Source organism: Erinaceus europaeus, chromosome 17, assembly GCF_950295315.1.
Source record: "Erinaceus europaeus chromosome 17, mEriEur2.1, whole genome shotgun sequence".
In the NCBI taxonomy this organism is placed as follows: domain Eukaryota; kingdom Metazoa; phylum Chordata; class Mammalia; order Eulipotyphla; family Erinaceidae; genus Erinaceus; species Erinaceus europaeus.
The window spans coordinates 41,128,310-41,154,846 of record NC_080178.1 but is presented as its reverse complement, the minus strand read 5'-3'; the positions used below and the strand labels follow the sequence as shown (position 1 = coordinate 41,154,846).

The 26,537-nt window shown below is 36.3% G+C and overlaps 1 protein-coding gene across 20 annotated transcripts in view; it reads right to left on the bottom strand.

Moving 5' to 3' along the window:
- The window catches only part of PICALM (phosphatidylinositol binding clathrin assembly protein), a 113,647-nt gene that overhangs the window by 18,902 nt on the left and 68,208 nt on the right, over window positions 1-26,537 (bottom strand). For 3 of the 20 annotated variants that reach the window (XM_016191125.2, XM_016191118.2, XM_060177386.1), the window contains 9 exons: window positions 26,167-26,303; window positions 24,472-24,575; window positions 18,170-18,319; window positions 9,625-9,738; window positions 6,649-6,780; window positions 6,526-6,556; window positions 6,024-6,123; window positions 2,203-2,226; window positions 831-890 (listed from right to left, as the gene is read on the bottom strand). In XM_016191125.2, the coding sequence (XP_016046611.1) occupies window positions 831-890; window positions 2,203-2,226; window positions 6,024-6,123; window positions 6,526-6,556; window positions 6,649-6,780; window positions 9,625-9,738; window positions 18,170-18,319; window positions 24,472-24,575; window positions 26,167-26,303 (852 nt within the window). The remainder of the gene's footprint in view (window positions 1-830; window positions 891-2,202; window positions 2,227-6,023; window positions 6,124-6,525; window positions 6,557-6,648; window positions 6,781-9,624; window positions 9,739-18,169; window positions 18,320-24,471; window positions 24,576-26,166; window positions 26,304-26,537) is intronic. The other 17 variants (XM_016191116.2, XM_007529689.3, XM_060177383.1 and 14 more) reach the window with 12 other exon arrangements.

The window sequence follows — 26,537 nt, the reverse complement described above, 5'->3', positions numbered from 1 at the left end:
ATTTTATAATGAAATGAGAAAATGGCACACATAGGCACCTATATTGTTTTGGTTAATATACTCTAAAATCTTAATATACTCAAAATATTTAATATACTTTCTAAATTTTTAAGTGGCCTCCACTTTTAACGGTAAGCCTGAGTTTCTAGGGAGACTCCTTTCTCATATAATAACTGTCAATTTAGAAGTTATGAGATTACTTCACATGTAGGAAACCTGTTATTTCTGTAGCACTTACCAAGGAGTGAGTAATGCCTTCTAAGATTTGCCACAGTTCTTCTGACTCATATAGTGGGTTAAAGCTACTACTACTTCTACTTCTTATGCAAGGGAGTCTACCTATAGAGATAGTTGAGATAATACAGAAGTCTAGAATGTATACTGTGGGCAGCTTAAAGGTTAGATAAGCACTGTTTTAATGTAGTTTAACAATCATTATCACACAAAAATGTCTGTAGCCTTTACTAGGCTAAACTTAGCCTACACAGTGCAAGAAATGTGAATTTCTCCCTTCCCTTACAGCATTAAAGCCACAGTAAAACAAGGTTTGGAAGTTAACATTAATGGTTAAGTGAGTTTGTAATGAAGTATTAAATGCCTAGCAGGGTCATAAGAAGAAAAACAAACCAAGTAATATAATTTTAGTGAAATAAATGATGCCTGTCATACAATGATTATTCTAAAAATATGAATGACATCTGTCATGGTAGAACATCCTGCAGTAGGCATTACAGGTATTCACGGCACAAAATTCTTTTCTGTTATCTCTACTAAAGGTATGTTAGCTGTACATCAACCTATTTTCAAAAGATGGCTGGTCAAATACTTACGATTCCATATCCTATCATGCCAGTTGGTGTAGTAGCAGGATAGGCCATTACAGGGGGTGCCTGATGTGGTGAAAGAAAAAGTAAACAAGCAAAGATGATTAATGTAGGTCAAGTTAAGTTCAAGAAATTACAAGTGTAGTGCCATTAAAAAGAATTGCTAAGACAGCTGTGATTAGATGTGATACTTGTGATCAATTGATGCTCAATGAAAAAAGTGTCTTGAAATCAGCAGAAAAGCAGAATTAGAAAGAAGTGCCATTTAAATTTAGATACAGCAATGATCTAAGATTTCAAAGTGCTTTTACAGCTTTAAAAATATGGAGATTTTTTAAAAGTACCAAAAGATCTGAAACTTAGCTTATCACTATTACAATATTCACCCAGAAAAATACTGTTCTCATAAAAATTAAGTAGTTTTTTGAGCAAAAATATTTTGAAGGCTACCAACTCAATTAATAGTTTAACCTTTAAAAATATTAGCTTCTATGGTCCTCAGTTACTCTTAAGAAAAAAAAATTAAAACATTACTGAGTGGAACTACTTCTGTGAAGCACACTGTTCTTGTATGTTTATTAATATTCCTTATGATATATTCTAAAAATTATCTTCTGCAAAAGCACAAATCTGAAAAAGAAGCAATGCATTTTTAAGTCCATTTATGCTTTAGTGATTAAAAGAACCACCTACCAATAAGGTATCTCAGGTCCCCTCCACTTTCAAATCATGCTCTGTAAAATCTACAGTCTCAACACATAATCATTTTAGATGTATCTGCTGTCTTAACAACATTCCCAGTTGCTAATTTAAAATGTGAACTGAAATTGAATACAGGTGAAAGACCAATAACACTGCTGAAACAAAGATTTGTGGCAATTTGAGCATATACATGGATAAGTTAAATGAAGCGTAACTAAGTGAGTAGTTGAAAAGTTTAGTATTTGGGTGAGCATCCTGGGCTTATTGGTCTCTCCCTACTTAAAAACCAACAGCTGCAAGAGCAGTAGACAAACTGCCAAGAACAGCAGAAGCCTGTTAAGATTTCATGCAATTGTTATTTTCAACATTAGCACAATTAACGTTTCTCTTCATTCAGAAGTCATCAGTTGCATGAGTGGCAGCACAGACAGACACGCAGACACCCAGCCATCTGGCAGCAATGGCATAATATTAAGCAAGAAAAGAAATCCATCTTCCATGCCACCATCATAATCAATTCTGTAACACACCCATGGAATCAGTAGATGCTAGGAAGAATTTTGGCACACTGAAAATCTGAATGTGAAGACAAGTCATAGCTGGCAGGTTATGAAATTCTGCTGCAGCAGTGGTTAATAGCATGCCAATTCAAAAAGGCTCATTGTGGGTCACTTACGTATTGTGGAAAATGCATGCCATTCTGTTTTTCCCAGGGAGAACAATTACATAATGCAATAACACTGGATTAGAACAAGTACTCACACAACAGATAATACACAGCGAGTATTTTAGTTCACATGTACATTCACTAACTACCAAAAATTGATTGTATTTCCAAAATCTTATGGAAGGATACTGATACTAAAACACTATTAAGGTAGGCAAGGAAAATTTAGTCCTTGGCATTATTCTCTCATACACTAAATACAAAATTTCCTAGTGGAGTCTTGTGATGCAAAATGTACTGAGTTATATTAATAGGGCTGCATCATCACACATCTATTATAAAAAAACTTAAAAAGTAGTAATTATAAGAATTTATAATATGCCTATTACTATATATTTAAATACAGCAGTGATGAATTAATTTTTAAAAATTTTATTATTGGGTAAAGACAGGGAAATTGAAAGGGGGAGGTAGGAAAGGAAAGAGTCTGAGAGATACCCGCAGCCTTCCTTCACCAATTGTGAAGCTTTCCTGCTGCAGGTGGGAACCAGAGGCGTGAACTAGGTGCATCACCACCTGGACCACAGATTTTAAATTTAAAAGTGCTTAAGGGGCCGGCCGGGGACGCAAAGGTCCCAGGCTCAATCAAAGCTGAATAATGTTCCAGTTAAAAAGTATTTAAAAACCTTGACAGTACTTAAGGATTAATAAAGAGGTTAGAAACATAAATGTCAAAAGCAGCCATTTATCTACAGTTAATTATATACCACCAGTACTACTTATTAGTGATTAAAAAGAACCTCTATAACACACATATGCATTTTAGCAAAACCTTTATGGATACACATCACCATATTTAAGACAGCACCATAAATATGCTCATCATCAATCTGAACACAAATTCTAGATGGCTGATGCCTATTACCTTCTAGTAGACAAACTTAAGGACTATCTACAAATTTCATATAGATTAGTACTAATTTGGTTATATGACTTAAAGCATTCTTCCTATGTTGTTGGTTATTATTTATAGCCGGGGCTGTAAAAATCCACTAATCTAACTTCCTATCATTAGAGTGCTACAGTGGGGAAAGACACGAGATTCAGTCAGGGAGGATGGCTTTCATTTTAACATACTGTCTGCACTTACAAAAAATTTGCACACCTTGCCCTTATAATGGGAATTACAGCTGGTGAAGCCTAAGAGTGCATGTGCATGTGTATATATGTATATGTATATGAATGCACAGAAACACAATGATTTGAACATCAAGTTTATTATTAGTGATCACTGTTAGGAAAAAAAAAAAAAGCACTGACTTAAAAGGTGGTAAGGGACCAGCAAGACAGCTCACTGGGTAGGGCACATGTCTTGCCATACATAGGGCCTGTTTACAAGTTCTGACACCACATGGGAAGCGCTATGGCAAGGTAGGTGCTATCTACCCCCTCCCACAGGAAACCCTTCCCCCACCCCCACCCTACCCCACTGCCCTTAATGGCTAAAAGTAGCCTAGAACAGCAAAACTATGTATGTTTGAGGACCTGGCTACACACACGGTAGCTAAATTTCCTTTTTTTTTTTTTCTCTCTTTTCTCTTCTTACTCCTCTCTTTTTCTCTTTCTTTTTTATATGGCAGAGATAAATTGAGTAGGTGGGGGAGACAGAGAAAAAGAGATGAAGAGGTATGCCTACAGCACTGTTGTGAAGTTTCCCTTTCTGCAGGTGGGGCTAGGTGATTTGAACCTGGGTCCCAGTGCACGGTAATGCACTTGGCTCCCTGAATTTCTTAAAAAAAATAAATAAGTAAGATCAGAAAATTTTTTTTTTTTTTAAATGTGATCCTAGATACCATACCATACCCAGGATATCATACTTGGGTTTCAACACATACCAGGTATGCACTCTACAGCTGAGACACTTCCTTCATCCCTAAATTTCAACATTACTTTCCATGTATGAAGACTGAAACAAAGCTCTTCAGATAATGCCACACAATTTATAAATTTATCAGCATGCTATGTTTACCACAGTCTTTTAATGCTAGCATTTGACTAACCCAGGGACAAGAGTGTCTCTGAAAGGGATTTATTAAGAAAGTATCTGTAACAAGGATAACAAAGCTCTCTCACAACAATAGGAAGGCTACCATGTGTAATCTGCTTCAATAAAATTTTTAGCACACTGCTACAAGAAAACATGTTTCAAATATTTCTAGATGATGAAATTGTTTCTGACACAAGGAGACTTTGAAGACTGATAAAACAACAGCTGACCAAGGACAGGGTGTGTAGTTATGATGTTACATGGGACAACTACCCTATTGTAATTAAAAACAATAGTAGAACAGCTTCAGCAACTATTCAATTAGCAAATATAATCAATCCTCATTATTCATGGATCTGTAGTTGCCAGTTATTCTACTCCCTCAAATCTAACTCTAACTCTCAAATCAATACTTGTGGTGCTATCAATATTCTTAGCAAATGTGTACAGAGTAATCTAATTTGTACTCAGCTGCGTTCATTCTCAGCTGAGGACAAGGCAAGGATCTGCTTGATTTTAGTTCTGATCTGAGGAGATCTCACTATGAAAAAGGCAGAGAGCAGTGCTGAGTACTGCTGAAAAGCTCTGGGACAACTGGATAAGGGCTAAATACTATCTCCAGCATGTTAGTGGGGAAGCCTCAGCAAAGTTACTTAACACTTCTGAACCTTGTTTATTTCCTTATAAAACAAAACAAATTCTTTTAGGACGAGTTTTATTATATACAGTGTAACATACAATGTATAGACACAATGTGCACAGTTAATTCTTATTTGTTGTATCCATGTTCTCTCTCTCTCCCTCTCTTTTTTTAAATCACAGCATCTCTCAGCTCTGGCTGGGATTGAACCTGTATCCCTGCTCTTAAAATTACCTGAATACTGAGCCACTGCTAGAGGAAATATTTATGAGAGTGAAGGTCTGGGAGATGGCATGGTGGATAAAGCATTGGAATCTCAAACATGACATCCATACAATATCACATGTACCAGAGTGTTGTAGTTTTTTGCGATCAGGAAACTTTTTATTTATTTATTTATTTTTTTTACCTGGGTCATGCCATGGATATCATACCCAGGGTTTCAATACATACCAGGTATGCCCTCTACAGCTGAGACACTTCCTTCATCTCTCAATTTTAATATTACTTTCCATGTAATAGCTCTCTATTCTCCTCCTCTCATTAATAAATAAGAAATCTTTAAAAATACTTTCTGTGTGTATAAACTAGCAATGGTTCAGTGCACAGATATTTTCTGAGCATAACTAAAGTAATAAGAACTGACAGTATAAATTATACAGCAATACTAGAAAAACTAAGCAAGTATAGTATCTTTACCAGTACTGAGATCAAAAGAAAACCTTAAGAGTTCATATTTTAGATAAATGGGAGTTCATCAGCATATAGCAGCAATTATGAGTTTATATTCTGTAGTTAGGGCTGCTGGCACAAGTTTCAAGTAAGAACTCTGTGGTACTGGACTATTACTTAGTAACTGTGTAGTCACTATCTTCTCAGCTGCAGACTGGGGATAGAATAGTTACTGCCAGACAAAGTTAATATAAAATTTATAAAAGATAAAACCACATCAAAGTAACATTTAAATAAACAGTAGGTACTAAAATGTACCTGGCAAGTGGCCAATAAAGTTCCTGTAAAAGCCATACAAACTACATACATTTCTGAAACTCAGTAATTATCTATTTATGCCTATCATTTAAAATATGTTACACATTTACCTAAATTATTCAAGTTGGTATATCACAAGCTTTTCCAACTCACCATTGTTGCAGCATTCCAAGCAGTTGTTGGTGCAACTTTTGGTTGCCAGTTAGATCCTCCAGTTAGCTTCTTTTCACCTGGCTGACTCCAATTTACATCACTTTAAATAAACATAAGTGAGAGTATTACAGTCTATAATTATTATTATTATTATTATTTTTTGCTACGTATTTGGAGTGAATGGAGTATTTAACAGGCAGACTACACACACACATATATATATATATATATATATATATATATATATATATATATATATGTTTTTTAATGAAACCAAATTAACCAATAAATGGTATATGGGGAAAGACTACAAGTAAAGTAGATGGGATAGTTCAACAAGTAGATATTGAACTCACACCCATGATGTGAGACTTAACAATTCAGATGCCAGAGCTTGAACTCTTTCCACATACAAACATACTAACTAAACAAATCTTTAAGAAAAAAAAAAAAAGAAAAAAAAAAGGGAAAAAAATATATGTATATATATAAAATCACTCACTTCTTACTGGTTCCATTTCCAATGCCGAGATCTAGGACAGAAAAAAGAAAACATTTGATAACTAATCTTCTTTGTGTAAAATAACTTATTTTAAAGGAAATCAAAGAAGAAAAGACTACTTACTGCCCACAAGGTTGGCTAAGGATGAATCCAAGTCATCAGATACTAGTTTGTTGGGTGGGAGTTTAGCAACAGGAAGACTCTGGTTCTGGGAGGCCACTGTGGGTTTGAGAAGTCCACCTAGTTCATCAAAGCCTTAAAGTTACAAACAGACGAAATAGGATTTGTAAGGAACTTTACAGTACTACAACTCTCTAAAGGTGGTCTCTGCCTTTACTCCTTGTTTGCCTACTGGGAAAGTCCTTCCCCAAAGATAGGCACTCAGAAGCGTTCTTAAATTTGGCCAGAAAAACAGTTCACTTGGATAGTGCACTGCTTTGTCACAGGCAAAACGCAGCCCAGCCCCTCACTACGTTGAAGGAAGCTTAGGTGTGTGATTCCCTGCCTCTATGTCTCACTCTTTCTATTTAAAGTCAACCTGGAGCAGTGAAGACCCAGAGATGACCTCCCCTGCCACCCCCCCACTCCCCAGCAACACTCCTTAAATGGGAAAAAAAGGGGGGGGATTTGCCATTTCAAAGTGAATTGACTAAGAAACACTATTTCCTTGGATGGAAATCATCTGTCCTATATCATAACAAAATTAATTTAAAGAACATGAAGAGTAAAGACAACCTAATTCCAAATTTATGAAAAATTAAAAAGGAAATGGAAAGTAGCCCCCACCCTCAACCAGGCAAAAACTCACTTATATCTGAAGCAACAAATGTTAAAAAATACTTTTGCATTTTTACTGTGTGCTTAACCAGGTGCTCCACCGGTCCGCCCCTACTTTTGCAATTTTAAAGAATGTTTAAGAAATAAATTTATAGGGAGCTGGGCAGTGGCACACCCAGCTTAATGAATGACTTAATATGACTTCAAGCTCCCACTCCCCACCTGTTGAGAAGTTTCATTAAGTGGTGAAGAAGGTCTTTAAATTGTCTCTCTCCCTCTCTGTCTCCTCCAATCCTGTCCATTTCTCTGTCTTATCTAATAAAAAGGAAGGAAAGGATGAAGGGAGGGAGGAAGAAGGAAAGGGCTGGGCAGGGCATGCTTACATTTTTCAAAGTGGGTATGTGTAACATATGTTACACATATAAAACAGTACAACAGAGAGTGAAAAAGAATTAGATTACTACTTGTGCTGCAGTGTGTTTGCTTCTCCATTCTCTCTATCTGAAAAAGTCCATCAGAGCAGTAAAGGCCTGGAAAGCAGCAATAAATATTCCACTGCATAAAAACATAGAAGAAATTAGGACATTGCTGGGAAGTGAATGTAACATTAAACCTTTTTTTAAAAATATTTATTTTATTTATTCCCTTTTGTTGCCCTTGTTGTTTTATTGTTGTAGTTATTATTGTTGTTGTCGTTGTTGGATAGGACAGAGAGAAATGGAGAGAGGAGGGGAAGACAGAGAGGAGGAGAGAAAGATAGACACCTGCAGACCTGCTTCACCGCCTGTGAAGCGACTCCCCTGCAGGTGGGGAGCCGGGGTTTGAACCGGGATCCTTATACCGGTCCTTGTGCTTTGCGCCACCTGCGCTTAACCCGCTACACTACAGCCCGACTCCCAACATTAAATCTTTTAAGGTTCTCAACAAAAGAGAGAAGTAAATTCAATCAAACTAACCTACTAGATGAGTAAATGGGATGATTAGAAATGTGAAGTTAGCAAGTAGCCTTCATCTTTCTTTCCCAGCAAAACAAAGCCCAAATGAAAATGGTCAAGTGCTTCAAAAAAACAGTAATTATAAACCCACTACTGCAGACAAAGATTAAATTTTCAGTTCATACATTTTTTTCTGCAAACTTACTTTCTGAATAACTAAATGCGTATCTTAAAATTAATGACACCTAAAAATATTTCTTTAAATGGCTTGAATTTAGTTACTAAAAGTCAAAGGTCATCTGATAAAATATAGAATTAGGAACTTTTTAAAAATTTTTAATATTTATTTTCCCTTTTGCTGCCCTTGTTTTTTTATTGTTGTTATTGATGTCATCATTGTTAGGACAGAGAGAAATGGAGAGAGGAGGGGAAGACAGAGAGGGGGAGAGAAAGATAGACACCTGCAGACCTGCTTCACCGCCTGTGAAGGGACTCCCCTTGCAGGTGGGGAGCCGGGGGCTCGAACCGTGATCCTTATGCCAGTCCATGCACTTCGCGCCATATGCGCTTAACCCACTGTGCTACAGCTCAACTCCCAGGGAACTCTTAATATTTGTAACTTTCAAACTGTGAATTAACAACTTAGTAAATGAAAATAGATCATAAAAATTCCTGCATAGCTTGTATGTAATAATTCTGTTTAAGCATTATCTCTCTTTTTTTTTTTTAACCAGAGCACTGTTCAGCTCTAGCTTATGGTGGTGTGGGGGATTGAACCTGGGACTTTGGAGCCTCAGGCATGAGAGTCTTTTTGCAGCAGCCTAACATGAGTAAAATCTTTTCTTTTTCAGGTTCGAGTCCCCACTCCCCACCTGCAGGGGATGCTTCACAAGTGGTGATACAACTCTGTAGGTGTCTATTTTTCTCTCCCCACTCCATCATGTCAAACAAAATAGAAAGGGAAAAAGCAAAAAAGGAAAGAAAAACATAGCTGTGGGGAGTGGTGGAGTAATAGCTACATACACTCTGAGTCCCAACAATAACCCTGGTGGCAACAACAATAATAATGATAAATAAATAAACGAATAAATAGGATAATAGGCAGGTGAGAGAGAAAATTGGTTATGCTCATGCATGAGGCTCCAAGGTACCAGGTTCAACCTCCCATACCACCATTAGCCAGAGCTAAACAATGCTCTAATTAAAAAAGAAAAAAAAATTTACATTTTAGATTTTTGTGTAAAGACATGATGTTCCCTTTAATATATGCAAACAGATTTAAATTAAGGTAGCCAAGGAAGTTGTGCTTTATCCTTCAACCTCAAAAATAAAGAGAATTTTAAGGTCACCTTTGATTTTTAATAACATTTACGAAAAGTCTTCTTACCCCCAGTGTCTACAATAACATTGGTAGATTTATTTCCGAACACAGACTCAAAGTCGACATTAAGGCCAGCTGAAGGATGTGGCTGTGGCTGCGAAACTGGAGAAGGAGTGAATCCTATGAAAAAATAGTGGGGAAAACCAAACCAAACCTCAATTCTTTGGTAGTTCTACATTTATAGGTCTTTAGTTACGATGACAATAGGATGGGAAAAGCAGTAAATTCTACAAAGACATCAACACATCAAGTAAAATGTTTCCTAAATTTTTGTTTTGTTACTAAATTTTCCATAATACAACCCCACTGACAAAGAAAATTAAGAAAAAGCCAACAAGTTAAGCTACTAGTTTATTTCACTGTAGAAACAAAAACTTTCTTAATGTCTACCTTAATCATGTATACTGATGATCTTTAAAAAATAATGAAAACACATAAAACTCTAGAATTTTGCATGAAGCAAAACAGATACAGAACATAAAGTATTGTGTTAGAAAATAACAAAAATTCTCTATGGCATTCTAAAAGTATATGAGTGGCAAATAGATAATTCAGGGTAAAGCACACACCTTACTATGCGTGGGAACATGTGTATGAGCCTTGGCATCACATGAGAGCTTCATGGACAGCACCAAGAAAACTCCAGAGCTGGTGGAGTGATGCCTGGGTGTCTGGTGTTTGTCAAAAAATAGAGAATAAAATTGGGCCAGGAAGGCAGCTTAGTATCATGTATGCATGAGGCTTGGGGTTCATCCTTTACCATTTTTTTTTCTGCCTTCTGGGTTATTGCTGGGGCTCAGTGCCTGCACTATGAATCCATTGCCCCTGGAGGCTATTTTGCTCTTTTGTTACTTTTGTTTATTGTTATTGTTATTGCTGTCATTGGATAGGACAGAGAGAAATTGGGAGAGGAGGGGAAGATAGAGAAGGGGAGAGGAAGACAGACACCTGCTTCACTGCCTCTGAAGTGACCCCCTTGCAGATGGAGAGCCAGGGGCTCGAACTGAGATCCTTATGCCGGCTCTTGCACTTTGGACCATGTGTGCTTAACCCGTTGTGCTATCTGTGGCCCCCATAATTTGTTTTTAAAGAGTACGTGAGACCAGTTAGTATCCCCAGTATCTTCCTCTATCTATATACTTCTTTCTTGTTTCCTTCAAGGATTGACCAACATGTTTTAAGTTTATTTGAGAAGTGATAGGCCTCCAAAATTACAACTATGTCTTCCTTATGTCTAGGTGCTTTTCATTCTAAAAGACAGAATTAGACCATTTCTATCTCCCAAGTACCCTTTAACATATATTCATTATGCATCCAATAGTGGATATGACGAGTATATATCAACTGTGCAATATAGCTAACTCTAGACCATAATACACCACATCACAAATAAAAAGCCCTACTCTATTTGTCCAATCCACAAAAGAAAAGTGACATCCATGTCTTTGAAACCAACGTATACTGAGAAACAAGTGAGATATTTTTCCCCCACTTATGTGAAGCTATATTTTTGTTAAGTCGGGTCTGGATTTCTAGGTCCTAAAAAGAATCCATTCAAAAATATTAGGGCTGTCTCGTGATTTGAGCACCAATTAACCACTGAATTTATATCTAAGTAGAAACTAAGAAAAACTGCAAAGTACTTATACTGTTGACTAAAACTATAATAAATGGCTCCTAACTTCTCTTTCATTTCTAAATTTCATATAGTCAGGATATTTTAAAAATCTCATTCTGTTGGCCTGGGAGGTGACACAGTGGATAAAATTGTAGACTCTAAAATACAAATTTGATCGTTGGCATTCCATGTGCCAAAGTGATGCTCTGCTGTACTCTCTCTCATAAACAATGAGTAAATAAATCTTTTACAAAACAAAAAACAAAAAAAAAAACTGGACACCAGAAGATTAATCATTCTATCATTAAAGGAGAAGTTAAACTTGCAAGTTCTAAACATGGCAGGTTCTCTCTTCTTCTCCCAGCTTTTTGCTAAGGCATATTTAGTCGGTCACAATTTCACACTGAATTCTTAACAGGAACCACCAGGATACAAAGTAAAAGTACTATAGTGGTATTGTTTTCAAAAAGACTGATCTAGGGGATTGGGCAGTGGAATACCTGATTGTTGAGCTCACATGCGAGCATGTGCTAGGACCCAGTCTGAGCCTCTGCTCCCCACCTGCAGGGGAGACACTTCATGAGCAGTGAAGCAGATCTGCAATTATCTTTTTTCTCTCTCCCTCTCTATTTCCCCTTCCTCCTCACTCAAATTCTCTGTTCTAACAAAATAAAATAGAAAAAAAAGAAAAAAGAAAAAAATGGCCACTGGAACAGTGAATTCATAGTGCAGGCACCAAGCTCCAGTCATAACCCTGGTGGCAAATAAATAAAAATAATAAAAATAATGATCTTAAAGAAAGTTGTAAGAATTAAGATAAGATTTTATGAGGGGTAGGAAAATGTCTTTAAAGAGAGAAGACTGACAGCAACAACTTATTTTTATTAATGACTCACACAAGCTGGTACACATCTCATCATTTAAAAAAGTAGCTTTTGATGGAATAGCATGAATAATTTCGTAGGGTCCAAAAATTTAAGAATAGATATATCTTGATCTTGTTCCACAATTACTGGACCCTTAAAATACTCTAAATCAAAGACACTGACCAAAGAAAGAACAAACACGCTATCAAAATGTAAAATAACTTAGTATAGAAATCTAACCATTTGCCAGTAGGTAGGAACACAGAATTCTACAAACATGCCAACTTTATAGCACTATAAAGTTTAACAAGCAGTTTACAGCATGTACTTATTAATTCTTCCCATAACTCCATCATCATCATCATCATCATCATCATCATCATCATTATACCAGAACATTGCTCAGCTCTGGTTTATGGTAGTGCTGGGGATTGAATCTGGGACTTCAGATCCTCAGGCATGAGAGTCTCTTTGCATAACCATTATACTATCTACCCCTGCCCATAACTTTTTATTTAATATATATTTTAATTTTACTGGACAGAGACAATTGAAAGGGAAGTTAGAGAAGGAGAGAGAGATACATGAAGCACTGTTTCACCATGCATGAAGACATCCCCTGCAGGTGGGGACCAGGTATTTGAACTTAGGTCCTTGTACATGGTAACTTGTACACTCAACCAGATGTGCCACCACTTGGCCCCCTTCCCAGAACTTTTTACGAGAAAGTAACCAATGCTTGTATCTACACATGCTACCGTAAAAATCATTCTGGAAACAGCATCTTGTCTATGTTATTAAACTTTAGCCAGTGCATGCACAGTTATCAAATTTTTCTCATCTCCTGTTATTTTGTCCCAGGTATCTAGAATTTGATTGATGGCAGAGATAAGATCATCTGTATATATGAAAGTAAATTTGTTACTTTCCATTACAAAAGACTTATTTCTGATCCCTAAAATCAAATCTGTGAGATTCCAATGTTATTACTCTAAAAAATATAAAAGGTTTAGAAAGCATGTATAGTAATACAGGTCAAGTAGCTCAAATTAAAATATTTTTTTAAATTTTGCAATTTTTTTTACATAGGAAAAAAGGAAAAAAAATGACACATTGTAGTGGCTAGTTAGCGGGAATCAAGCAGAATATTTTCAAAGTAGCAATCTTTTTAGTAGTGAATGAATATAGCCAAACACAAAAGCCCCTTCAAGGTAAGAATTCTGCTTTATCAGTTCAATACATTATCAACTCAACAGTCTTTTGGGTTACTTTTTGATAAAGACTGTTAGGATGGGCAGGCTGTAATTTTTAAAAGTTAAGAATTTTAAAGCAAAAGTAAAAAGCCAGTATACTGGAATTTTTATAGACAAAGAAAAAAAAGACTGACCAATAGATTCTCCAAGTTAAAGTTAAGTTTGTGAAATATTCTATTATCCTGTTTATTTATTCACTTCACTAAGGCCCAGTAAAAACTCTCAATCACCAATACTGGTTCACTGGCACTAAGAAACCACTGACCTGTGGGACAAATCTCAAGAAAAAAAATAGAAAGCTAACTAAAAGGAACAAGGTAAATAAATTTTGGGAAAAGGAAAGCATCCAAAATTAAAGAAAAACTAGCTGGGTTGTTAATTTCTGGCAATTCCATAAAAAACTAAGTCATAGCTTTTTTTGTAAAAGCGCTAATATTTACTGAACTGTATAAACTCTAGCAACAGTTTTATTTAAAACAGGGTATTATTTAAAACTAACCAACAAGCCTATGGAACAATAGTTATTATTTTCCTCAGTCCACTAACTTACATTGCCTGTGGAAAGACATAGATGCCTCTCATTTCACTGACTTTTGCATAGTTAGTGCTGGAAAAAGGCTTTTTCAGCAGCTATAACTGTTCCAGTAGAAAATTATCTATTCTTCAAGATTTTTAAATTCTATAAGCTTGTTACATATTAAAATGAAAAGTTGTATGAAAGTTGTATGCACTGAAGTTCTAAGTATGCACTGAAGTTGGAAAGACATTCATTCAAGAAATAATCATGTGTTTTAACTACAGAAAGCAAGCAAACTATGCAAAATGATCTTTTCTTCAAAAGTAACTATTCTTACCAAATAAAAAAAATTTAAATGAACAGAAAGAAATCTCTCCTGCACAGATAATTATCACAAATGTTAGCAATAATGGTGATACCTACCTCCAAAAAAATCAGCTACAGTAGGTTCATGGTACATAGGGGTGGTATTAGAATAAGCTAATAAGTGTCACAGAAAGAATCTGACAAGGCATACAAGGAGGGGAAAAGGACAGAGAAGAAAAAGAAAATAAAAATAAGAAAGAGGAGGAGGAACAGTTAAGAGTGGAATGTAATTAAAAACAAACAAATAACACAAGGGAGTCCAAGCACTTAGCATTCTTCAAGTTCTCACTTAAAAAAAAACCAACAAACAAAACAAAACAAAACACACCTTAAGGTTCCATTATGATTACTAGACTTAAAACCGTATTTGTGTTCACAATTAGTTTTTTTTTTTTTTTAAATAACCAATATTCTATCTCCTAGACTAAGAAATAGGAAGCCAGTTATTTTATACACAAAAGAAGTAATCTAGATAAGGCAACAGACATTATTCACAAGGCATAGCGTAGCTCTCTGACTTAATACAGTGATTCCTGAAGTTTTATGGATGATGGGGTAACTCAGTACATTGAGACTGATCACTGCCCTTCTATAAAAGGGTTAGTGAATCCTGATATAACTAATCTGATTTTTCTGGGTCATTCTTAACCCTGTAAGGCTGAGAAAATTATAGCCTGTGCCCTGTTCTTACATGGTTATGTAAGCCAAAAATGGTTTTTACATTTTTAAAGAGTTGTTTAAAACAAGAAAGAAAATATCCTGGAGACTTCTAAGATATTCTGTAAAGCCTGAATATTTACTACTGGCTATCTGCAGCAAGTTTACAGACCACTGTCCTGACATAACAGAACACTCTAATACAAATCTAGTCTATATATCAGCCCTATACAGTATATGAGTCACTGTGCCATGAAGTAATGGAAATTTGACTAATACAACAGAAGTAATTTTTTAATTTCACTTAACTGATTTAATGTTAATTAAAGTTCAGATAACGTGAGATGGCTAGTACTCACTATAGAGTATGTAGCTCTAGGACAGGGGCATGACTTGGGTGGGCCTTTTCAGGCTCTTAAAACTCAGAAACGACTGGAATTACCAGTCAGAAACTGTTGGCACTTTTATTACCAAACCTATTTCTCCACACTTTCAACTTCAATTGGAAGGGTTCTTGTCAAAAAGTCTCCTCTAAGCCAGGCTCAGCAAGGCTACAGCTGCATGCTGTTATAAACCAAATTTTATAGACAGCCACTCTCACATGTCTGCATAGTGTGTATGGCTGCTTTCATGCTACATTGTCAAAGATGAGTAGCTGTGACAGTGATCATGTGACTCATCAAGGGAAAGACATTTACCACACAATCTTTTTTTTTTTTTTTTTTTTTTTTGCTCTAGGGTTATTGCTGGGGCTTGATGCCTACACTACGAATCCACTGATCCTAGAGGCTACTTTTCCCCTTTTCTTGCCCGTTGTTGTTGTTGGACAGGACAGAGAGAGAAATATAGACACCTGCTGACCTGCTTCACCACTTGTGAAGTGACCCCCCTGCAGGTGGGGAGCCAGGAGCTTGAACCAGGATGCTTACATCAGTCCCTGTGCTTTGTGCAGTGTACACTTAACCTGATGCACTACCATCCAGCACCCACAACACAATCTTCTAAGAAAAAGTTTGTTGATTCCTATTCTAGACCAAAGCCTAGATGTTAACATTAATAGTTTTTTATTTTCCCCTTCAGTTTCCAGTAACAACAACAACAACAACAAAAAAGAAGTGTTTAACAACAAATATATTCTCAAACTGACAAAATACGCAGAGGCAGCTTTCCATTAAAAAAGCAAAAACAGAGGCCAGGCAGTGGCATACCTGGTTAAGTGCACAGACTACACTGTGCAAGGGCCCAGGTTCAAGCCTCTGGTCCCCACCTGCATAGGGAAAGCTTCACGAGTGGTAAAACAGGGCTGCAGTTATCTCCCTGGCTCTTTCCCTACTACCCCTCCCTAAATTCTCTGTCTCTATCCAATAATAAATAAAAGGTTAAAAAGAAAAAAGAAAAAGAAAAAGAAACTACTTGTTATACTATCTGCCCACTGATACAGACTATAGCAGTTTAAATAACAGTCTGGACTGGCACATTAAATGGCAAGGCTGCAGGTCTCCAGCATTTGGTGCATTTAACTTTCCTGGAACTCAGATGATCCATCTATCAAATGAAAATGTTATTTTCCTAGCAATATGGCAGAAGAAAGCTGAACCAAACATTCTCTGGCACTCTTTGCCAACTCTGATTCTAATCTTCAAATTCATCTTCTCACCCTAAAGTATAAGGCCATCAACTTGACTAATACGTTTCATTTCTGGTCTTTCCCTTGCCCCAATCCACAGGTCTAAACTTAAGAAAACATTAAGAAAGTGAAATTTATACTATGTTCTCAGTAGCTGTTCCTTGAAGAGGCAAAAAAATTAAGTAACTTTTCCACAATGGCTCCTCTCTTTTGCCATACTTCTTTTTGGATGTGGAATAGCTACAATCTTAAAATCCTTAATGCTATTACCCTTCATTCTGTCCCTCTTCAGTGGATACAGATGTGATAGTACAAATAAAATCTAAGCACTACCTGACTTTCAAGAATAAGTGTCATTTTCTACGTGTACCCCAAAGCGAAAACATCTACTTCACAAATTTTCTAAATAAGAATATGAAATTTAGTTTACATCTATCTAATACTTAATGGGGGGAGGAGTATTACAATGGCACGAAGAAATTATTGCAATCATTACACTTTGGAGTTATGCTAGTTGTATCGATTACATGCCTTGGAAATTTTTCAGATCTCTAGCTATTACTTTCTATTAGTTTCCCTTTCTCCCTCATAAAACATTCACAATAGCCAAACTACCGATGTAGGATAGATGAAATGATTCTCTGCACTTTTTTTATATTTATTTATTCCCTTTTGTTGCCCTTGTTTTATTGTTGTAGTTATTTTTGTTGTTATTGATGTCATTGTTGGATAGGACACAGAGAAATAGAGAGAGATGGGGAAGACAGAGAGGAGGAGAGAAAAATTGACACCTGCAGACCTGCTTCACCACTTGTGAAGCGACTCCCCTGCAGGTGGGGAGCCAGGGGCTCGAACCGGGATCCTTATGCCGGTCCAAGATGAAATGATTTTCTACGTGTTGTTTTAAGCACAGACTGAAGTTCAGATTGCTTTGAGCAGTTTCTCTGAAATGAAGCAAAGGAGTTATATAATATTTTAAGCGGTACAGATGGGGTTAGGATCTCTTTAGCAGGGTTCAAAAACAGTCATGTCAGCTAGTATATACTTTAGATCTATTTTTCCTGTTTAACTTTGGTGAGAAATGTTGCCTTTCTATGAGTTCTAATATTACAGTTAAAATGTTTTTTTATTTCTCTCCAGGTTAACAATGAAAAAACAAAACAAAGCCTCTTATATTCACAGTTTAAAGGGGGGAAGAGAGAGAGTAGGTAAGCTATTAAGAGTGGTAACCACCCTATTAACAAGCATAGCAGGAAAACAAAGATATACATAAAAATAGAAGTTCGTTGGAGAAGATTTTACTCCTCAACCAATTCAGGTTCAATATAATCAACCCTCTCAACTATTATAGACAAGATCCGCCATGCAATGTGAAGAAGCTGGAGGACTGCACTATAACACAGCAGAGCACAAAACACCAAAGGGGGAAAAAATACCTTTATTTCCTAAAAACTTGCATAAAATACTAGGAATACTAGTATAAACTTTAAAACTTTACCTTATTACTGCTAGTTTGCTGTAAGCTAGATATTAAAATCCAAAGTAATTGCTATAGTACTTTAAAAAGGATTAATGAGTATGTGAAAAAAAATACTTAGGCAGTATAAACATCAATTAAAGAAAAAAAAAGGTTAAATGGTACTTTACCAACAAACATTTCATGAGTAGGTGTCCTAGTAGTAAAAGTGGATACATCTGAAGAAATGGGAAGGTGAACATCACCACTACTTTTTGTGAGGAAAGGATTTAACCTTGGAATGGCATCATCAACAGCATCTACAGTAGCAGAGAAAGGATCTGTGCAGTCCAAGAGCATTACAGCAAAATGAAGAAAGGAAGTAAATTAATTAGTATTGTAATTAGTCAAAAGATGCAAGTGAATAGTATCTACATTACTTATTAATCTTCAATGCAACAATATTTCATCATTAGGATGGAAGAGCTGAATTTAACAAATTGTAAGGTGAATTTTGGGTGGGGGGAGTGATTGGTTTACCAAACAGGAGTATACTATGGACAGATCTGCTCTTTAAAGTCAGGAAGTTAAAGATAGTAAAAAAAGAATAATTAGAATATTTCTATAAATGTTACTAGCCCTGAACCATGTTCTCTGGTCTGGCTGTGAGTTTATTGGTTTTGGTGACATAGCTATATTTACTGAAGTAAGTTAAAGGAAACATGTGATGTGAGTGAGTGGTTTAAGTAAATTTTCCGAAAAGAAAAGGAAATGGGGTAAAAGTTCTGCACACTAACATGGTCAACCTGTTCTGGTAACTCTGGTATAGATCCAGGAATAGCACATTAAAAGGGGGTGAAGGTGTTAGTGTAGAGAGAGAGAGGGAGAGATTTTAGAAAAAGAAACAAAAGATTGGTCGTCTGGCATTAATAGTAGGTAGGGAGCAGCTCTGAAGGCTAAGTTAAGAATTATAAAACATGGCTTTTAAATTATCTGAAAATATCAAAAGAATTATATACCCTGTTAAAATACTGTCATGTAAGTCAAACATGTACAATCCTACACCTTATTTTCAAATCAAATACATCTATGTAGCTCATTCAAGATAATCACACTCTAATGGTCAAAAGCCATTCATCCTATCATAAGCAGAGGGAGAGGGGGAAAAAACAAACAACAGTGTAGCAAAACCATAGCAAAATCTCTATTTTTAATGGAATTATGAGAAGAGTGTCAGTACTTCCAACAAGCAGTCTTGCCTAGTTTGTGCCCCTCCCTGAAGAGTGCTGTGGTGCCTTCACAGTATTACGTAATGATAGACTATGGCCTAAAGATAAATCATCCACTAAGACAGCATGCTTTCATTATATTAATAAACTTCAAAAGCAATCTATTAAAACCTACAACTGTCTAAACTTTTGAGGTTTAACTAGCTATTTTGTAAAAACTTTTTAAACTTTCTTTTCACATAAAAACCCTGTCCTTTCCCACTGTATAAATCAAACATTCCTATGGAACACAACTCACATGCAAAAATAAATCTCTAAAAACAAACAAAACTTGATTAATATGACATTTAAACTTAAGAAGATCATGCTTTTTGGCTTGGGAAGTGGCACAGTGACTAAAATGTCAGACTCCCAAGCCTAAAGTCCTGAGCTCAAACCCTGGGTGTGACGTGACAGAATGATGCTGGGCTTTTCTCTCTCATAAGTAAATAAATAACGTTTTTTAATATTATATTTTAACCTCTTGCCCACTATTCCACTCCTCTACATATAGTTTTTGACTAAAAACATTGTTTGCTCATATTATTCATTTGAAAGCTTAATTGTTAAGAATCAGAAAAAAATTAAAACAGCACTACAATCACAGTATACTGAAATGCTAAATACCTGATATCTACATTGATACAGAAAAAATAATTTTTCTCTTTTCTAAAATTTCTTTATTGGGGGATTAATGGTTTACAGTCAATAGTAAAATACAATAGTTTGTACATGCATACACTTCCCAGTTTTCCACATAATAATAAAAGTCCCACTAGGTTCTCCTCTGTCATGTTCCAGGACCTGAAACCCTCCCCCTACCCCAGTCTTTTACTTTACTTTGGTGCAATACACCAAAAGTATAATTTTTCATAACAGCTGAGTGTAAATTAAACTTCAGAATGGACGATTCTTTTTTTTTTTTTTTAAAGATTTTATTTATCTATGAGAATGATAGGAGAGAGAAAGAACCAGACGTCACTCTGGCACATGTGATGCTGGGGATCGAACTCAGGACCTCATGCTTGACACTCCAAAGCTTTACCACTGCGCCACCTCCCGGACCACGGACGATTCTCTTTTAACTGAATTTTAAAATCCAGCTTAAATTTTACAAGTATACTAAGCTAGTAATACTGTTATTGTTAGTTCCTTTTTTTACCTCTCAATTTTTAAGGTGATAAAAAAAACATATGGAGATATTAGCATTCAAGGCCAAGTGGTTGTTTAGATTCCAGACCATTTTTTGAAAAATCAGTGGCTCACTAATAATGAAATGAGAACAGGAGAGTTGTGTTCTCTCCAGTTCAATTTTAGGTGGAATTATAGATGCCTTTCATATAAATATGTGAACCTTATTTCCCCTTAATCCCAGGTTATTACTAAACTATTTCTAACTGAGAATATGCATATTTTCTATGGTGCATATGACAAGAACAATACTAACTCTGTTCCTAAATGAAAGCAAGAGGCATAGAAAAAAATTTCTGAATAATCCTGAATAGTACCTTTACTTTGTCGCATGCTTATTGCAGCATAATGTAAATGCTGTCTATTTCATAAGTCAGAACACCAATGACTTCACTTGTGTGTGAAATATAAACAAGGCAAAGAAGAGAAGAAACAAAACAAAATAAATCCTAATACTCTAACTACAGAACTGAGGTTACTGGGGTGAGAGAACAGAAGGGAGGGAGACCAGTGGATCATGGAGAATGGGTGTTGGTACTGTGATGTTGGGTGTGCTTGAATACATGTTGGGAGCATTGTGAACTTCTGGTTTCATAATTATACAGTCCAATGTTACTTCAGTTAAAATTATCATAACTTGTAAACATACACATGAACACACACACACATTAGATGTTACATATTTTTCTTTTATTTATTTATTTTGTTGCCCTTGTTATTTTGTTGTTGTAGTTATTATTGATGCCATTGTTGTTGGATAGGACAGAGAGAAATGGAGAGAGGAGGGGAAGACAGAGAGGGGGAGAGAAAGACAGACACCTGCAGACCTGCTTCACCACCTGTGAAGTGACTCCCCTGCAGGTGGGGAGCCGGGGGCTCGAACCGGGATCCTTCCGCTGGTCCTTGTGCTTAGCGCGCCACCTGCGCTTAACCCGCTACGCTACCGCCTGACTCCCAGATGTTACATATTTTAAATGTTCTAATAACAGTGGTGCCCTGCACATTCATGCACTCACATAAAAAAATTACAATTAAAAAATTCTAAAGAATTGACTGAATCAAACTTATCAATCTGAATGTCATGGACATACAAACAACATGCAGACTAAATTAAGTAATGAAACCTTTTGATTTAAAATATTCTTCAGTAATTCTTGTTGGGAACATGTGTAAGCCTGATAGAGCTTAGGGAGAACCACCCCTGTCTTTGGATGGAAGTCTGAGAAGATAACCGCTTGGTAAGTCTCTCTCAACTGAGGTGAGCATAAGGGGGGAAACTCAGGCTTGGTTCTTTCCTTCTCGACTCTCAGGCCCACAGAAACCCCAATACTTCCCTCCATTAACTGCAGGCCACATGGCCACAGATTCACTTATTCAAAGTCACCTTCTGATCACAGAAGAACACACCTTATCACACACTTCATCACACACCTCAGACCCCAGACAAGAGAAATTCCAAACTATATGGCTTTTTGATATCCATCTTCTCTCTGTCTCACCCTACGGGTTTAACCCCTATGCTTCTCTCAAATACCTTTGGATAATTAAGTTGCTTGTGTCATGGAGTATAACTGTCTTGTATCTTATCAATTCCTGTCATACCAGCCCCCTACCTTAGGGGCATGCTGACCATTAAGAAACCTGTACTTTCTGACATATTTCAACAATAATTACCTCCATTGCTTTTCTATTTAACTCATGTCCACTTTGCTAATAAACGGACTCTAGGATTCTGGGATTCTAGGACTCAGATTCTAGGCACGCTAAGAGTCCCCTGGTGTCTTTTACTTCGTGTCACCCTTGTCGTGAGCGAGAAAGAACCAGCCCGTTCGTTACCTTTCCCCTGGAGACCACCCCACCGGAGAGAGAGAGATACCCCGAAAATCCTGTTGTGCAAGTATTAGAGCTCTCAAATTCTCACCTACATGGAAGCCAAATATCTTCATGTGAAAATAAAGACGAGATTTAGCTGAGTTCATAGTAAAGATTTGCCGTGTGTATGCGGGTAAAACAAGCTTTTACAAATATTCAATTGCTATTGTCTCTGCTTTACTCAACTTGATTTGTATTCAAATACTTGTATACAGCAGTGCTAAAATACAAGGGAAATTTTGATGGAAGTAGTACACAGAAAACAACATAAAATTATATTCCCACATAATTCAGTCACACAGAATATTTGTTTCAGACAAGCTAGGTAGTTCCAAGCAGAAACTTCAATACACCAAAAAGGTGTACAGATGGAATTTCATAGTTCAAATCCTGCTAAGCATTACTAGTTCTCATTAAATTTGCTATAAAATGTTTGTCTATATAGAAAAAAAACTTGGGGAAAAGAATTATTTTCTTAAAAAAAAAAAAAAAGCAAGACAAAACTGATAGTGCTGTTAATTCTACTCACCTTTACCTTTTCTAAAGCAATTCACAATTAGCCTCCCCCCCAAAAAAGGCTAGTTTCCAGCTTAAGAAATTACACCCAGATATCAAGAAATAGCTAAAGTAAACTAGTCTTCAATGCCAATTAAGTTTTTAAGTTCAGTTATAGCTCATAATTACATAGTTTAAAAATCTAGTGTTTAATGTTGCATTGCTGTTGTTCCCTGTATTACAGCTTGAACCAGAAATAGCCTGCCCTTCCCCCCCAAAAAGGAAAGAAACAAGCAATCATTTAATCAATATCTACAGAAGCACCTGTCAAAAACTGTTCCTGGAACTGGAGATGTAATGCAACGGTGAACAAAATAGTTAACTTCTACTTTCAGTGATATTAAATTCTAATATAGAAAACTTCATCTCAAAAAACTGAGAAAATCAGAGATGAAAAATTAATACCATAAAAACTTACTTAAGTTGGTTAGGCAGTGGTGCATCAAGTCGAGTACACTCACTACCATGATCAAGGACCAGGAAGTCCTGCTCTTTATGTGCAGGAAGGAAGCTTCACAAGTAGTGAAGCAGATCTGCAGCTATCTATTTTCCTTTCTTCCCCTCTCCTCTCAATTTCTCTGTCTCATCAAATAAAGTAAAGTAAAATGAAATAAAACACAGAGGGAGGGAGGGGGGGAGGGAGGAAGGGAGGGAGGGAGGGAGAGAGGAAGGGAGGGAGGAGAAGGGGAAAAAAGCCACCTAGAGTGTGCTAACACCAAGCCCCAGCAATAACCCTGGTGGAATTAAAACAAAGAAACAAAAAAATCTTCTTGACCAGTTCATTTACCTTTGATATTAAGAGGCATTTTTCACGTTACATGTGAATTTAAGTTTACAACATACATTTTAAATTAGTTTGGCCTTCTGTACAGTTTTCATATAGTATCCTTTCTCCGACAACTTCCTTTCTTTCCCAATTTTCAAATGTTATAAAATAATACTCACAGGCTAACCAAGAGCATCAAATTTAACCAAAAGGAATGATATGAAAACATTCCAAATGACTAAGCTTAAAAACTGAAATGGACTAGGCTCACTTTTTTTTAAAGATGCCATGGCTACCATTAGATAAAAGAACTACTGAACCACTCAAGAACTTCAATCACTTTGCTAGAGGAAAGTCCTTTGAATTCCAAAGTCTTAACAGCCTGAATTAAATAAATTAAATCAACATTTTATATCCAAGTAGCAAAGTTTGTTATGGCATTTCAAGTCAGAATATAATTCATGTCTAGTTCTTATAGCGTACCTAGAATCTCATCATGTCCTTACACTAGATGAGCCCTCTCTCCCAAATAAGCTTTTTCTATATCAAAAGTAGGACAATCATCATATATTTTCTGATTGTGGAATAGACACTGAATGATTTCATACTTAAGTATACATTTAGTCTTTCGTTATTTTCATGAAGCCTCATTTCATAACATAAGCTATAAAATCATATTCATAAACAAAAATATATCCCAAGGGGCAAAATTATTTTTCACTTGCCATTTTAATATTTCTCATGTATTAAGTATAACCAAAAACTATGCAAATAAGTGAAACCACAGGATGAGGAGTGGGAATGTCAACACAACATCCAAATAGATTCTACTTACACTTACCTCCCCATGTACTTGCTACCTGAGAAGTACTGGACAGAGGATGTACAGATGGATGAAAAGTTGGCTGTTGCAAATCAAGCAGATCATTTGGTAGCTTTGATGTGCTAGGAAGATATTTTGAAAAGATAATTTGTTATATTACTTCTACAACTGTAGCCACCTTCTTCTCCTGTCTCAACATATTAAAAAGTAAGAACAGACTACAAAAACATTAACCTCAAAGGAGGAATAATTTCAGCAAGAATGAACAGTCTATACATAACAGCATTTTTCTAAGTAGATCTGTAAAGATATTTAAGTATCGTATTTTTAGTTTACATGGAATTCAAATAATAACCATTCTGCAAGGGATCAATACTAACCTTAAAATGACCTTAAAAATGCAATAATGAAGTATAAAATGTCAGAGCAGCTTTAATGTGTATGGAAATTTGTCTTCTTACTTTTAACCTTCAAAGAACTTTAACTACTATGCAACACCAAATTACTTTTATCTAAGTAAAAGACCCATTAACCTCATTTCTATTGCTTTACTACCTATAATAGTGTACTAACAATACAAGGACCAAGGCCTCACCACATGGAAAGAAGTTTCACTGCAGTGATCTTTTTTTTTTTTAAGTATATTTATTTATTTATTTATTTATTTATTTATTTATTTTTATTTTCCCTCTTGTTGCCCCGGTTGTTTTACTGTTGTTGTAGTTATTACTGCTGTTGTTATTGATGTTGCTGCTGTTGGATAGGACAGAGAGAAATGGAGAGAGATGGGGAAGTCAGAGAGGGGGAGAGAAAAAGACACCTGCAGACCTGCTTCACTGCTTATGAAGCGACTCTCCTGCAGGTGGGGAGCCAGGGCTCGAACCAGGATCCTTACACATGTCCCTGGCTTTGTACCACATGCACTTAACACGCGGCACTACTGCCCGACCCCCAATATCTTTCACATACACTCTTTTCTCCCTGTCTCTATCTTAATATATATAATAATAATTGCTATTATTATTATACAGGGAAAAGATTAAGCACATCTATGCAATAAAAACTGAACACTACCACTTTATTATATTGGGTTTGGGACATACATTTTTTTATAAGAAATAATATATAGTTAGTGCTCCCATAAAGTTGTATTTGGTTTCGGAAAAGTTATGACACATTCTTTTTTAATATATTTATTTATTTCCTTTTTGTTGCCGTTATTGTTGTTGTAGTTATTACTATTGTTGTTATTGATGTCATTGTTGTTGGATAGGACAGAGAGAAATGGAGAGAAGAGGGGAAGGCAGAGAAGCGGAGAGAAAGACAGACACCTGCAGACCTGGCTTCACTGCCTATGAAGCGACTCCCCTGCAGGTGGGGAGCCTGGGGCTTGAACCAGGGTCCTTACACTGGTTCTGTGCTTTGTGCCACGCGTGCTTAACTTGCTGCGCTACCGCCCTACTCCCATGACACATTTTCACATAGAAAAATATACATCTTGTTAGTCTTCTTTCATTCCCTACATAAGTGAAATCCAAACTCTACTTTTTATACATAGTTACTTTAACTCTGGCATCATTTGCTACCACCTCCTTTGCATAAAAGTATGATTACCAAATCATCCATCAATCTAAACCTTCAAAACTGAAAATTTTCTCTTAGGAATCTTTAAACCAAGACATTCAAAAGTATTTTTTAACCCTCTCCACCTACCTGTTAGAAGAACTTGGGGTAGAAAATATGTCAATGGCTGGTGCAGTCATTATAACCCCTGCTGAGGCAGACACAGGAGAGGCTGCAGTTGTTAAAGAGGTATGAGGTTTCTTTGCAAGTTCTTTTAGGCGCTGCTCCTTCAGAGAATCAAAAGAAATCATAAGAAATCAGATATCTTATATAGCTTCTGAACAAGCTCTTTTTTTTTTTGTAACAAGAAAGAGATATAGAGAGAAAGGCCATAGAATTGCTCAACTCTGGCTGCTTCTTCTTCTAGCGTTTGCCCTTCTTCCGTAGCCAGTCAACAGCGTCAGGTTGAGCCTGATGTAAAGTTTCGAGACCTCCTTTGAATCTGGAGAGGTGGCAGTCGC